This window comes from Polyergus mexicanus, unplaced genomic scaffold, assembly GCF_030449975.1.
Source record: "Polyergus mexicanus isolate NDT 795.1 unplaced genomic scaffold, iyPolMexi1.0 SCAF_13, whole genome shotgun sequence".
NCBI classification, from domain to species: domain Eukaryota; kingdom Metazoa; phylum Arthropoda; class Insecta; order Hymenoptera; family Formicidae; genus Polyergus; species Polyergus mexicanus.
The window spans coordinates 9,254,023-9,268,181 of record NW_027223333.1 but is presented as its reverse complement, the minus strand read 5'-3'; the positions used below and the strand labels follow the sequence as shown (position 1 = coordinate 9,268,181).

General features: G+C 33.0%; 4 protein-coding genes across 18 annotated transcripts; 1 reads left to right on the top strand and 3 right to left on the bottom strand.

Annotated features, from left to right (window-relative positions):
* Window positions 1-258: 258 nt before the first annotated feature.
* Idh (isocitrate dehydrogenase [NADP] cytoplasmic) lies at window positions 259-4,820 on the bottom strand. 4 transcript variants are annotated; one of them, XR_011447770.1, is made up of 3 exons: window positions 4,306-4,649; window positions 1,122-3,897; window positions 259-1,019 (listed from the first exon to the last, which is right to left on the bottom strand). XR_011447770.1 is itself a non-coding variant. In XM_070306304.1 (3 exons), exons 2-3 carry the CDS (start codon window positions 4,318-4,320, stop codon window positions 2,686-2,688), a joined length of 1,227 nt encoding a protein of 408 aa, XP_070162405.1. In that variant the 5' UTR covers window positions 4,321-4,440; window positions 4,557-4,820; the 3' UTR covers window positions 259-2,685. The 4 variants fall into 4 exon arrangements, 3 of the variants coding, with proteins under 3 accessions (XP_070162405.1, XP_070162404.1, XP_070162403.1); XM_070306304.1 differs by having other exon boundaries at window positions 259-3,897; window positions 4,306-4,440; window positions 4,557-4,820; XM_070306303.1 differs by having other exon boundaries at window positions 259-3,897; window positions 4,306-4,440; window positions 4,542-4,648.
* Mio (GATOR complex protein mio) lies at window positions 4,275-11,153 on the top strand. Of its 9 annotated transcripts, none has more exons than XM_070306298.1 (16): window positions 4,275-4,498; window positions 5,689-5,852; window positions 5,935-6,129; window positions 6,209-6,469; window positions 6,556-6,783; window positions 6,931-7,083; window positions 7,186-7,367; window positions 7,557-7,693; window positions 7,778-7,891; window positions 7,964-8,327; window positions 8,407-8,545; window positions 8,840-8,978; window positions 9,061-9,271; window positions 9,393-9,607; window positions 9,806-9,902; window positions 9,986-10,259. In XM_070306298.1, exons 2-15 carry the CDS (start codon window positions 5,717-5,719, stop codon window positions 9,885-9,887), a joined length of 2,556 nt encoding a protein of 851 aa, XP_070162399.1. In that variant the 5' UTR covers window positions 4,275-4,498; window positions 5,689-5,716; the 3' UTR covers window positions 9,888-9,902; window positions 9,986-10,259. The 9 variants fall into 9 exon arrangements, with proteins under 9 accessions (XP_070162399.1, XP_070162397.1, XP_070162401.1 ...); XM_070306296.1 differs by having other exon boundaries at window positions 5,678-5,852; XM_070306299.1 differs by lacking the exon at window positions 4,275-4,498 and adding an exon at window positions 5,300-5,618.
* On the bottom strand, window positions 10,122-11,116 carry LOC138938905 (replication protein A 14 kDa subunit). The gene is made up of 3 exons (XM_070306309.1): window positions 10,815-11,116; window positions 10,317-10,503; window positions 10,122-10,238 (listed from the first exon to the last, which is right to left on the bottom strand). The coding sequence occupies exons 1-3, from the start codon at window positions 10,893-10,895 to the stop codon at window positions 10,159-10,161; spliced, it is 348 nt and encodes a 115-aa protein (XP_070162410.1). The 5' UTR covers window positions 10,896-11,116; the 3' UTR covers window positions 10,122-10,158.
* LOC138938904 (RISC-loading complex subunit tarbp2-like) lies at window positions 10,958-13,618 on the bottom strand. 4 transcript variants are annotated; one of them, XM_070306307.1, is made up of 4 exons: window positions 12,828-13,617; window positions 12,256-12,613; window positions 11,644-12,174; window positions 10,958-11,044 (listed from the first exon to the last, which is right to left on the bottom strand). In XM_070306307.1, the coding sequence occupies exons 2-4, from the start codon at window positions 12,604-12,606 to the stop codon at window positions 11,042-11,044; spliced, it is 885 nt and encodes a 294-aa protein (XP_070162408.1). In that variant the 5' UTR covers window positions 12,607-12,613; window positions 12,828-13,617; the 3' UTR covers window positions 10,958-11,041. The 4 variants fall into 4 exon arrangements, with proteins under 4 accessions (XP_070162408.1, XP_070162406.1, XP_070162407.1 ...); XM_070306305.1 differs by having other exon boundaries at window positions 10,963-11,044; window positions 11,503-12,174; window positions 12,828-13,618; XM_070306306.1 differs by having other exon boundaries at window positions 10,963-11,044; window positions 11,503-12,174; window positions 13,213-13,618.
* Window positions 13,619-14,159: the final 541 nt, after the last annotated feature.

The following is a 14,159-nucleotide window of genomic DNA, read 5'->3' as shown; positions in this document are numbered from 1 at the left end:
CACAGCCGATCACACATGAAGGATGTATTTTTCTGTATAATTATTTCATAAATAACTCTCTTATTTTTTTTCTGCGGAAGAAAAACATAAAACTTATATTATTGTTACAGTATATAATTGTAGAAAACTATAATAATCGAGTATATTTGATAGTGTGCATTATCACGCTTAGAAGATACATTTATGTCTTGTATATGTGTGTCTTCTATTTCAAAGAAATTTTATATAGGAAGATTCAGTATCTATAAATCTACATACTTAGGTATTTCAATTTTTTTTTCCACATTATAATGCGAATGCACGTAGCAAGGAGCAATCTTCTCGAGCGAAGCGTGTTGCGCTACAACCACGATAACAATATTGATGCAAAATAGTAGAGCGATTACGCAAACGCGTGCTTCTTCATGTAAAAGCAACGCACGTGTGCGTGTGCGTTGCACGCCGTCATCGAGAAGGACACGCCACGAAACGTCACAAAACCAGATATGCACGCCTATAGTGGGGAAAAAAGAAAGAAAAAAAAGAGAAAAAAAAAAGAAAAAAAACGAGAAAAAGATTAGTTGAATTAATTCACGGTCAATTCAATCTTTCCTCGTATAATTATTCATTACAATTCCATCATGCGTTTCTTATATATTTTATATCACTAAATTAGATATAACTTTATGTTTTACGGAGTCAAATAAATTAATATAATCTCATTCTATTTTTCTTTCTCTTAAAGTAAAAGGAAGCGAGATCTCTTGCGCATAGAATGCTAATCGAGTTCGTCATCTTTTCTTAAAGAAAGCTCGAGCAAAGTGTAGATTATAGATATATATGCAGATTAATGATAGCTATATATACTTACACAAAATTGACGAATTATCATTATTAAATAGATGCGATCTATTGGAATGAATATTTTTTGCATTTATACGATCGGTGGAAATATGTAAATTTAGGTAGATTCTATAGGTCGTAGATCTTTTTTTCTATATTTACACACAAGTCTATATGTTTTGCTTCTGCTCTGTTCTCTGTTGATAAAACCATGGAAAATTACATGTTTATATATCGATAATGTAGTCTGCTTATGACGTCGGGCATATATATTATTATTTCATATGGCATTCATTTACCGTTCGTTGATATACGCAACATTAGTGGATATGCTCGATTATGTAAACAAAAAGAATAAAGTTTAGAGTTGCATAAATAATGTATGAATAATTTATAAAAGGTTTCGAAAGGTCGATGAATTCACTGTTTCTGAACCGAAGAGAATGAGTCTCCATTACAGTATAATTAATGCCATCCTCTATATTTCGATGGATATATTTCACGTTAAAGATTGAAATCATGTTGAAATACACACATACATATTTATATATGATTTCTCTGAAACGATATTTGATACATTGGACATTATACCTCTAAAAAAAAAAATCAAAGATTTTAATTATTTTCCAATTGTTGAAAACATTATTATTGTCTTAAATTAGAATCCACTTTGAGATTTCTTTACTTTGACATATCTGATTTGTAATATATATATATTTCGATCTATACAAATACAAAGTCGTAATTTTAATTATTGCATATCTTACTGATAACTAGAATCCATGTAAATTTTTTAATATATATGTATAATTAATTGCATTAATTATTTAAACTGTCAAAGAACTGTAAATCGTTTTAAATATTTTCCTTCATTATATGGGAAATTAAGTTTAGTGATAATTAACTGATACCAAGTTTCTCGTTTTGATAACAAGGTTGTTATTTGTAACGTGATACATCGCGTGATGCTATTTTTTACAGATAATTACTGAAATAATGCTAAATTCTTCATACAAAAACATATATATAATATATTTTGGGAATGCAATTTGATTACTTAATATTACATAAAAGATACATATCAAAAATTAAAAAAATTTTTTTCTTAAATAAGAAAAACCTTTTTCTAATTTCCTCAAAATTTAATTTCAAATTTAAAAATTATTACTCTTATTAATTATAACTCTTTTAATATCAAATAAGTGAATTGCATTGTCTACATTAATGCGTGTAAACTTTTTATAATAAGAGAAAAAATTTATTAAAAAATTTATACAATTATATATATTATATATATTTTATATGTAATCAACTCTGGTATTAAAAGAATATATATAAATTTTCTAAAATGTCACCATGACATTGGCAACACAATTTACATTCGAGTATAACAGTATACGTTGATAGTTAATCCCGATTTAATAATAGCGAAATGGATAGTTTACCGTCTTCATTTCATCAAACTGAAAAATTAATTCAATCATTGCCAAATGTTGTCTTGCGCGTGTTTGCGCCTTTTATATATATTGCATAAAAATCAATATAACATGCAAACACGAGTAAAATATAAATGATCGATTTGTTCGTGCGTTTTACGAAAGAAACAATAATCTGATTAACATTTCTAAGATAAATCAAACACAAATATAATGCGTAGCGCGAAATCGATTTGACTATGACAACAACAAAATCTTTATATATGTATAATGTAATTATATAAATATATTATATATTTATTATAAAACCTTTTATTTCCCATAATCATTTCCCATAAGAGAAAGATTACTTTGTTTCTTTTGTAATGCGTGCAACATCTTAATACTTGGCTTGTAGGCTCGTGTATTTTTCGTCGCGAATAACGAGTCACGCGTCAAGCTGCTTCTTTAGATTCTCGGCGAGCTTGTTCATAAACTCGAAAGTTTCCAGATAATCAGCCCTGGTGACATTATCCATACCCTTGATGCATATGGCGAGATCCTTGGTGAAATAACCAGATTCGATGGTATCTATGCAGACTTTTTCCAGTGTTTCAGCAAAGTGTTGCAAACGCGCGTTGTTATCGAGCTTTGCACGATGCAGCAGACCGCGGGTCCACGCAAAGATGGAAGCAATCGGATTAGTGGATGTCTCTTTGTCCTGCTGGTATTGACGGTAATGGCGAGTGACGGTACCATGGGCGGCTTCAGCCTCGATCGTGCGACCGTCCGGACATAAGAGAACCGAGGTCATCATACCTAAAGAACCATAGCCTTGTGCCACCGAATCCGATTGCACATCTCCGTCGTAATTTTTGCACGACCATACGAAACCACCTTCGGATTTCATAGCATATGCAACCATATCGTCGATGAGCCGATGCTCATACCACAGCTTCTTCGCCTCAAATTGCTGCTTGTATTCTTCGTCGTAAATCTCCTGGAATATGTCCTTGAAGCGACCGTCGTACTTTTTGAGAATCGTATTCTTCGTAGACAGATAAAGCGGATAATTTCGCGACAGCGCATACTGGAATGAGCTATGGGCAAACGCGCGTATGCTCTCATCGGTGTTATATTGAGCCTGGGCGATACCGGGACCCTTAAAATTGTGAACAGTGTATTGAATCTTTTCGCCAGAGTCGCCAGTCCATGTGATTTCCAGCTTGCCCGGACCTGGCACCACGAAATCCGTTGCCTTGTATTGATCGGCGTGCGCGTGCCTACCGATGATGATCGGTTTCTTCCAACATACCACCAAACGCGGTATATTCTTGCAAATGATCGCTTCGCGAAACACCGTGCCGCCCAGAATGTTTCTAATGGTGCCATTAGGACTCTTCCACATTTGCTTCAGCTTGAACTCCTCTACGCGTTTTTCATCGGGCGTTATGGTTGCGCACTTGATGCCGACGTTATAACGTTTAATCGCCTCTGCGCATTCCACCGTCACATTGTCGTCTGTGGCATCGCGATTTTCGATACCCAAGTCATATGTATGTAGCTCAATGTCTAAGTAGGGCAGAATGAGTTTCTCCTTTATCGAATCCCATATGATGCGTGTCATTTCATCTCCAAGAATATCGACAACCGGGCCTGCCTAAAAGTTACATAGTATTTAAAAAAGCGTTGCATTTTTTAAAAAACAATTTTTATATACCAATTTTATTTTGCATAAATATTAAATTAAAAACATTCAATTATAAAAATAAGTATATATCTCAAGATACTAATATTATTTATGTAAAGTACATCTAGAGAGATTCGTTTAAATATTTATCGCCAAATAAAATATATATCAAGGAATATCCTATTATCGATAAGAAAATTTATATAATTTTATTGAGTTTAAAGATTAATAATAAAATTAAGCAATATCGACAAGTATAAAGTCCACTTTCTCATGCATTGAAAAGAGATCATCGCAATTTTAATTTCATCTTCCCTTCCCCCTCCCCTACTTCGGATGACATGTCACTTTCAAGCAAGACCGTGGCACAAAACTTACCTTTATTTTCGCCATTGTCGTGAACGATGCACCAGTTTTTACAAACAATTCTACGAACGAAGGATTTTGCAGCAGATGACGACGATTGTATTCCCGAGCGAGCAACAATTGCGACGATGATGTGACACTGGCCGACTGTAACGAGCGTACAGTCTTTATGAAATGTGTGCACGGCTGGAGAATACGGTGGGGCGTAAGCATGGCAGCCTTAAATATGTATATGCATCCACCTCTACCTATATACTTTTTACCGTTCTCCGCTCCGTCCTTTCCCCACCTTCGTAGTCGTCGTCGTCTTCTTCTTCTTCTTCTTCTTCTTCTTCTTCTTCTTCTTCTTTACACCGTGCACGTTTTTCTTTATCAATCGCGTGAATATGACGATTAGCGATAATAGCTTGGAGTGCCTTGGGAGCACACTTGGGAGTTACAAGAGAGATAACTGCAGCAGTTATCTCCTCGTGGAAAAAAATTGAATTTTTTCGCTCGGACTTTGAATTAAACGAATGATTCTTTAGCGAAGAACGATCGTGATACGTGACATACGTCTTTTATCTCGGCGTATATCATATATCGTATATTTACGGAGGACGTGCGAAATGTAAACACAAATGTTGCATATATTTCCGTGAATCTATTAACATTTATCGCGAGTTCGGATCTTGCGATTGCGCTGAAACGACCTTACCTCATTGTCATTATGTTCGTCCTACAATTAAAAATAAATATAATATTAAAATGTAATTCTTGTTTATTTTGAAGTTATACCGCGTTTTAGTACCGCGGCCATATTGAGTGAATTCAAATTTAAGAAGTTTTTAATACAAAGTTTCGAAATCCTAGAAATTCTCTATCCGACAACCAATGACAATTGGATATTATTCCAAGGATAATTCAATACTCGTTTTCTCATCTCATTATATTCATCTACATAGGCTGCGGTCGAGTAGACGCTAGGAATATTTCGAAGCATTTGATTGACCAATCAGGACACAAAGAGTAAAGATATCTTTATTTTGATTGGCAATTCTTCGAAGCATCTCTAGCGTCTTCTCAACCGCGGCCATATATGATAGTATATGATAGTTGTTTTGATACGCGAAAAAAATTGAGAGAAATAACGAAGATAAAACTTGGTTAAAAAAAGAGGAAACGAGATAAAAAAGGAAAGCATGATAAATACAAGCGTCAAAAGAATGTGTTTGAAAAGGGATAAATGTCTATAAAAAAAAGAAGCAGAAAAAATATAAATAATTCTATTGATATGTTAATAATCATGTCGCGCATCGCGCAACAATTATAAAATCGCATGCCGTGTATGTAAACATGTTTTGTTAAACGTAGAATCGGAGCGAAATAATGCAAAGATTGAAAGTTTTATGATAGAAACGCGATAACGACGAAGATATAAAAGATGAGCCGGCCAAAATGGGACGTGCTATGGTGCCCTTTTCATTCGGACAGATTTATCACATGGGACAGCGATGCAGTGTTAAGTCTTTACGAAATTGGACCGCGTGATAATAGCGTGCGAGACAGTGATCATATCTGTAAGTTTACGACAAAAGATCTTTATAATGATATAACTTTGTTTTTTGCTGAAAATAATTTTACATGTTCTTTCCAACACAGATCTACAGATTTCGGAGCATTCCATCGCTGAACTTGTCTCATCCGTTACCATTAATAGCTATGCAAAGTGTGTTGACGTATATCCACAACCAGAGCCAGATATCGTAGCAAGTGGCCATGCAAACGGAAAGATAGTTCTCAGTACACTTAGCCCCCCAGAATTTGATTACCAAGGACTTGTCGGAAGAGAGTTTTGTAAATCTTTGTTCTATATCGTAGTTTAATCATATTATTTTAGTATTATATTATATAATCTTCGTGTTTAAAATTCTAGTTCCTAAATATATGCGAACATGCAACGTTGTTGCTTGGAATCCTGTGGATACTCACTTAATTATGTCGGGCTTGGATAAACATAGTAAAGAGCACTCTGTACTGCTTTGGGATGTGCAGCATTATCCAAAAGGCTCTGAACGACCAATAGCTGAAGCAGGCATATCAGAAAATGTACATTCCGCCGCTTGGTTTAAACATGACTCAAGATGTTTGGCTTTTGGTGCTAATAACAAGCAATTAAAAGTTGTTGACTTTAGAGGTCTGTTCAGAAAAGATAAAAATCAATATACAATCTACAATTTGTTGATATGATTCAATTGTGACCCAACTTCTAAATTTTATTAGATTCTGCAAAAGTGGTGAATGTTACTTCCACAAAGGCAGTATATAATTTGTCGGTAAATCCCCATAATAATTATCAGCTACTCTCGCATGTTGACAATCTAATCACAGTCTGGGATATTCGATATTTTGAAAAACCAATTGTTACTATAGTACCACAAAGGCAAGTTACAAAAGTGCTGTGGTGTCCAACTAGACGCAATTTAATTGGCACATTGCATAAAGACTCAGGTATAAAATGCATTGTATTTTCAAATTATAGTTATATATATGTTGTTTCTTTCCTGATTATGATTGAGAAGTATTCAAATATATAAACTATTATAACAATAAAAAGGAAAATCAAGGTAAAACTATATATTAATCTTTATTTTGTAGCAGGCTTGCATTTATTTGATATCCAGTACTGTGGAGCAGAGGATACTGAGCCAGGTGTTCTGGAAAGAGTGGTTTTGCCACCGTGGCATAGTCCTATAAGCTTTTCATGGCACCTTACTGATGAGAATCGATTATTGGCGATATCGCTGCAAGGTATCTGACAATATATAATCTTATCTTATACTAGAATATAATTCCAATATTTTACTGTAACGCAGTTACAATATTGTTTACTGGAGCATTTTGATTTTACAGGAGTAACCGATTACACCGTATGTGAGAGAATAACACTCAACTGGTCTGTTCGATCATGTCTTATGTGGAATTATGCTTTTAAATCATTCAAATATATAAACAGCGAGGATAGCATTTATAAGGAATTGAATGATATTTCAGTTTTAACTAAAAGACGTGCTATGCTCGAATATGGCTTGCTTGTAAGTAGATAAAACAAATGATGGAATATTAAATCTTGGACATTGGCGTAGATGTTTCTAACTAATATTAACATCGAGAGTATTTAATATTAATTCTTGCTCATCTTGCTTCAGATTGGTCTCTTGTTTTTTTCTATCTTTAATTAGGTTCATTTTTTGGCATACTCTTATATGTGCATGTATTTGCAGACAGATTTAGCGCAAAATGGCGACATAGCTGAAAATGAAACTCTGAAGAATTTGTGGCAATGGTTATATCTGAGTCGCTCTTTAGTTGAAGACAACACTATTCAAAGCCCCGACAATAATCAATATCCTGGTGTGAGGTAAAATTACAATATCCCATCAGCTAGTAGAATATATGTGTATATTTAAGTGTATATAGTTTAATGCTTTCAATCTTTATGCAGGACAATTTTGAAATTGGACAGTCAACAAAACTTAGGTAATGGTTTCTTAAAGTCGGAAGTCATTCATCGTTCCTGGGCGGATATAGGTTCGAATTATGCAACAAAAATTTATAGGTGATGATTGTTTTATCTATATAAATATGCAAATATGTTTGTACATATCTAATGTTATTTTGATACTTGTAGATCGCCGGACAGAGAGAAGAGTCTTCATCTTTGCGGTTTGCGATTTGACAAGGAAACCAATACTGCATATGATAATACATATCTGGAGAAATTGGAGAGGGAAGGTGCATACGCGAAAGCAGCGGCATTCGCAGTATTTAATCTCTGTCTAAGACAGGCTATAGATATTTTAAACCGAGGTGCCAGCAAAAAACAAACGACCATTCTGAATATGGTAGCTATGGCATTATCGGGTTTCTCCGAGGAACGCACCACATTGTGGAGGGAATCTTGTCAGAAATCTAAATCTCAATTATCGGATCCTTATCTAAGAGCAACATTCGGTTTCTTGACAGCAGATAACGATTCCTATGAAAGTGTACTTGTAAGTATAACAAGTATGAAAATGTAGATCAAATTTTGACGAAAAATTAATTAGACGCTTAATAAACACGATATCGTAGAACGAAAATGGTATGGCTGTCGCAGATCGAATAGCATTTGCTCTTATATTTTTGTCTGATAATAAACTGTATGAATATTTGAAAAGATTGACTCAAAAGTTAATCGAAGAAGGAGATTTAGCAGGCTTCTTGCTTACAGGTGTGTGATTCAAATATGTTTTATATATATAATTACATAATATTGTTGCGTTCACGGATTAATGTCTCGAGATACTTTCTATATTTTCATTATCACAAGATGCGCTCATGCTATCGAGAAAGCAACATTGTTAATATTAAAAAATAACTCAAAAATATACAACAGGAATATTTTAACAGAGTTAATAGAGCTGCAGCAGAATCGTAATAATACAAGATGCAACAATATTAACTACACACACATATACATACATATACATACATATACATATTAATACATAACATTGTGTTTCAGGGGCAAGTATGGAAAGTATACAATTACTGAATAAATATTTGGAGATCACATCGGATGTTCAGAGTTGTGCTCTAATTGCTATTAGAGCTTTTGTGCCCAAATTGCTTCAAGAAAATCAAGTTCAAGTGTGGATTACTAAGTATTAATCTTCTATCTGTAAATATTTATCGAATAATTGGCATTGTCTCCGATGTTGCGTGTATTAATGGTTGCTGTTACAGTTACAGACATCTTTTGAATGCATGGAAATTATGGTTTCAAAGAGCTAGATTTGACATTGCTATGAGATCCTCGACACCACAAGAAAGACCATTGCAACAGATACACGTTTCTTGCAATTTCTGTGGTAAGAGCATATCTGCTTTTATGCAAGGATTGAGCAGGACGAGGGTTCCATTTGGCAGATTAGGCGGTACACCTAATAAATTAAAGGTAGATTTTTTGTCTACACTTCTTTTTGAATTCATACATCTTATTGAAATGTTTATTGAATTTCTATTTGAAAAGGTTGCAAGAAGAGTTTTTCTTTTCTCAATATCCTTTTCAATCGTAGATGACGGCGTGTCCAAATTGCCGTAAACCTTTGCCACGTTGCGCGATATGTTTGATGCATATGGGTACTGTCAGTGGACTACAAACTGCCCCTAGTCCCGGTGGTAGTAGAAGCGAAGAATGCGATAGCAGGCTTACAGAATTCAATAGCTGGTTTACATGGTGCCTAACATGTAAACATGGTGGACATAGCGAGCACATTGCCCAGTGGTTTCGGTAAGAACACGCGATTATGTTAATTTGACAAGTCATAAACATATATGTTTGAGTTATGTTAATAATACAATATATCATTGGGAAAGAGAAGAGTATTGAAAAAAGAAAAAAAAAATAAATGCCCAAGATTTTATAAAGAAAACCATACCGGCCAAAAAAACAATGTTATCAATTTCTATTAATTTCTCTTTGTTTTAGACAACATACCGAATGTCCAGTGACATCTTGCAACTGTCGCTGTTCATCCTTAGATTATACACGTAATGCAACTGTGACATAAGGGTATATATCTCTGGTAAATAAAAATTTTTTAATTATTTTTACTTAATGTTGATGATGTGTTGTAGTTCTATTTTCAGTTTCTGTTATGTTTATCAGATTTAGTTGGATCGATTTTATGTACAGACAAAGGACAGCGTGTCTAAATAATTTTCTTCGTGGCATTTTCAGTTTTTCAAAAAGGATATATGCCATAATAGGTAATAGAATGTAAAAAGTGTGTAACAGTAAACAATTTGCATATATTACCAGTTTTATTATATTTGTTTGTATCAATTTTCACAAAACACTCCCTCTAATTGATTACCCACTGCGCAACGCATATGAACCATGGTATTGTAGCCGTTTATATCTATAGCAAATTTTAATTAAGAGCACGGTTGATACTTTTAGCGGAGAAAAAGCCAATGATGAGAAGTATTTTACTCACCAAAATCCTTCGTCATGCTTAGAGGAAACAATACAAAGTTGTTGCAAGACATAGTAGACTTTGACTTCACAGTACCACGCACTTCCACGTAACCCGTGATATCTTCGTCGAGCGATTTTGGAAATGCCACATTGATTCGAGCATCATCAGTTGTTGTTATCTCTGCACTCTTACTATCCGAACTTTTCTGCAAACCGTGCCCGATACACGCATATAATATATACTATCTAAATATAAATATTTATCAAATGCGAAATTATTCTATAAAACATCAAAGAAATTAGCTAACTTGAATAAATTCTTCGGCATTTGCTAAAAATACAATTATAAAAAGCGAGAAGATTAGTATTTTGTTCAATTATAATCTATTAGATAATAATAATATCAATGTTTATTGCAAAAAGAAAAGCGATATTAATTATATTCGTAGCGTAATTCGAATGCCGGTAAACATCATAACCTAACCTAATCTTAATTTAATTTGGAATATTTTCTTACTCCTGTGATTCTGCCAAGCACGATCGCTTCTTGCCCGACGCGTTGTGCTAATCGTTTGCCCAAAATACGTATATCCGACATTTTTTTAAATTACTCGATGTATCTCTCGAGACTGAAACCTTGGAAAAATACGAACTGCATAAACGAAAAGTCGAGAGAAGTTTGGCGCCAAAGGCACATTTCACTTGACATTGCCAACGTTCACGGTATCATTTCATCTTTGTTGTTCACTGAAAATTAAACAAAGACAGATGATGCTCGTGAACGGATAGTTGAACACGTCTCAAACGAATAGTCGAAAGCGGCGCATGCGCGTAAAGTTCATTCAACTTTCATATTATCTAAAATATAAAATTAAAATGTGATGATGGAATCTCTATTATTTATTACAATAATCTTATATCTTGTAATCACTTTTATTTATAAAAAGTAAATAATTGAATAAAATATATAAATTTACAATTTCATAATCTCAAAGTTATTACTTAATTTACATTATACAATCTCAAAGCTAATACTTAAAAATATATGAATGCAACTAAAAGAAAATTAATATCTCTTATTTTTATCTGTTTCTCCATACGTGCTCTGTTATTCTATATATATATATATATATATATATATATATATATATACATTAAGAAATGTTTAAAAGTGCTGAAATAGTTACAATAATATTATACTTTGCCTGAATCTCTGCTTTATCTTTAATTTCATCCATGCCAAATTGTGTAATAATAGGATTGGATGATAAGCGTAAGCATATTATATAGCCTTTCATTAAGCTAGGTAAAATAGTTTTTTCTATCTTGACTTTTAATGCTCTTACAATATCTTGTATGACTTCTTCTATTATATCTGCATGATTGGTGTATCTATCCCGTACAATTCGCATTTTTTCTCTCATATTACAAGAAATTTTATTGGAATAAGTTTCTTCGAATAAATTATGAAGATCTTTGAGTAGAAAATCCTGCCTGGTCACTTTAAGCTCCTTATCGTTATATTTCATATACAATGTTTGTGCCTTCTTCGACAGGCTTGCAACTGGTAATGCTGGCTTGCTAATCATACATTCTGATATTCCTATACCTAGTTTTCGTATAGTATCCTCAAGCATTTTGAAATTTGTATCATTCTTATTTCCATTCAATAATTTATTAATATCAGGATGTAAATGATGTAGCAACTTCTTTGCAGCTTCTTGTTTGGCAATCTTTTTACATTGTGCCAAACCTTTTTCACGTATAGATCCTATACTGGCTTCTATCGTAAAGATTCTCATATGAGGTGGTCCACTTTCATCGACAACTTCATATAATATATTTTCGATCGTTAACTTTTGTTGTACACAAAATTCCTGTATATAAAATAGAAATTATATTATATTCTAATGATTAGCTATTGTATTAGAATATCCAATAAGCAAATCAAAGATTACTTGTAGCATTCCAACGTAGTTAACATGATTAGGGCTTGATGGAGCCTGAATTTTTGATGGTGTTGTTGGTTCGCAGATTTTTGTCGATGTAGGGATCTGTGCTTTGTTTGCAACTGGAGATAATATCGAAATTTCATTTTCCTTGCTTAATAATGATAACATGTTTTCTGCAGCTTTTTGCTTAGCATCTTTTTTGGAATTTCCTATGCCTTCAGCACTAAACTTTTTACATTCTACTCTGCATACAAATTGATCGCAAATCCCAACTTTCTTCATACTATAATTGTAAATAGGAACATATCCCTGCTTAATTGATAATTCTTGGAGTACGCTAATTGGTGATTTAGCCATCCTGAAACTAGAAAACGCAGAATGTATTATTTAAAAAATTATATAAAAAAAAAGCAGAGAGCAAACATACACGATCGTAGTCTTGTGGAAAAAAGTTTTTACCTAAGGTTTTTGCTATTGTTTATACATATTTCTAATATAGTTGTACATACAATATTAGATATAACATTACAATAATAAATAATATTTTAATAAGTTTTGTATAACTATATAAAACTTACTCTCTTAATATAGAATTACTTACAAATAGACAACAAAATCGTATCCTAAAATTTTGATGAAATTTTGAAAATGAAGTAATGGTGCTATTTTATTTGTCACACAAAATCTACTTCTTCTATGCCTGACGAATTATTCGATAGCTTTCTACAGCTGTAGTTTTCTATTCAACCAATTAATTATTAACTTTTAATTAGTGATAATGCAATATCTCGTATTATATAGTATTGTATCGTGTGAAGTCGCGGGATCAATTGTCTGACGAAATTTTTCGAAGTCACTTGTTTGCGTATGTGCTCGGAATCACAATTTGTTCACAAGTAATAATAATAATAATAATAATAATAATATCACATCCTGTATATATATCTTTTTATACGTTTATACCTTATTTCATATATCTTTTTATACGTTTATACCTTATACGTATATATATCTTTTTATATGTTTATACCTTATTTACATATACAATATATATGTTAAGAAATAATATGATAATATATGTTCTAATGCTGGGGAAGCTTAAGCCCGTATCAGACTACGCATTGAAAATTGAAGATTGAGAATTAAAGATTGAAATTGACTAATCAGAACAAAAAGGACTAAAATTTATTTATTTTGATTGGTTAAATTTCAATCTTGAATCTTGAATCTCAATCTTCAATCTTGCGTAGTCTGAGTGAGCTTAAAGGTTCCTTTGTAGATTTCCCGCGTTTTTTTAATAGTGAAATGATAACGCGTTGTAGTGTCGTCTTCTTAGTTATTACTATTTATATTAAATATATTCTATTTCTTTGATAGAAACTTTCTTCTCTTCTTGCAACTTTCTTTACATTTCTTTTTTAATGATATCTTGTATTTGATCGAATTATATACGTTAGTGAGAATTTATAGTGTTTGCTTAAAGCGCATGCGCGACTTTATTCCCACGACAGCGCGACGATGCGCGATATCCAATGACAGCTTTATTTTTTCGGAAAAGCAGAGCTCTCATTGGATATCGCGCTGGTCTGCAAGAGCCATTTATGTTCATCGTGTGTTCTTTTTCTTTATAGCTGAACTGATAATGAGTATTTTCCAACATGTTAAGGCCGTATTACACTAAAAAAACCGTCGCGTTTTCAGTTGGTTTGGCTTTGTAATTTTTTTTTAAATGTAAAATTGGGGAATAAGATTTACCTGATCAGGAATCAGTTATGCCACGACTTTTTGATCTACTATACATTGCAGAGCCCTGCATCTTTCTGTTCCTGAGCTGAGGCGCGCATATACATGTACTCAAAATTATACAACTGATTTACAATTGACAAACTTAATTAATAACAAAAGATGAA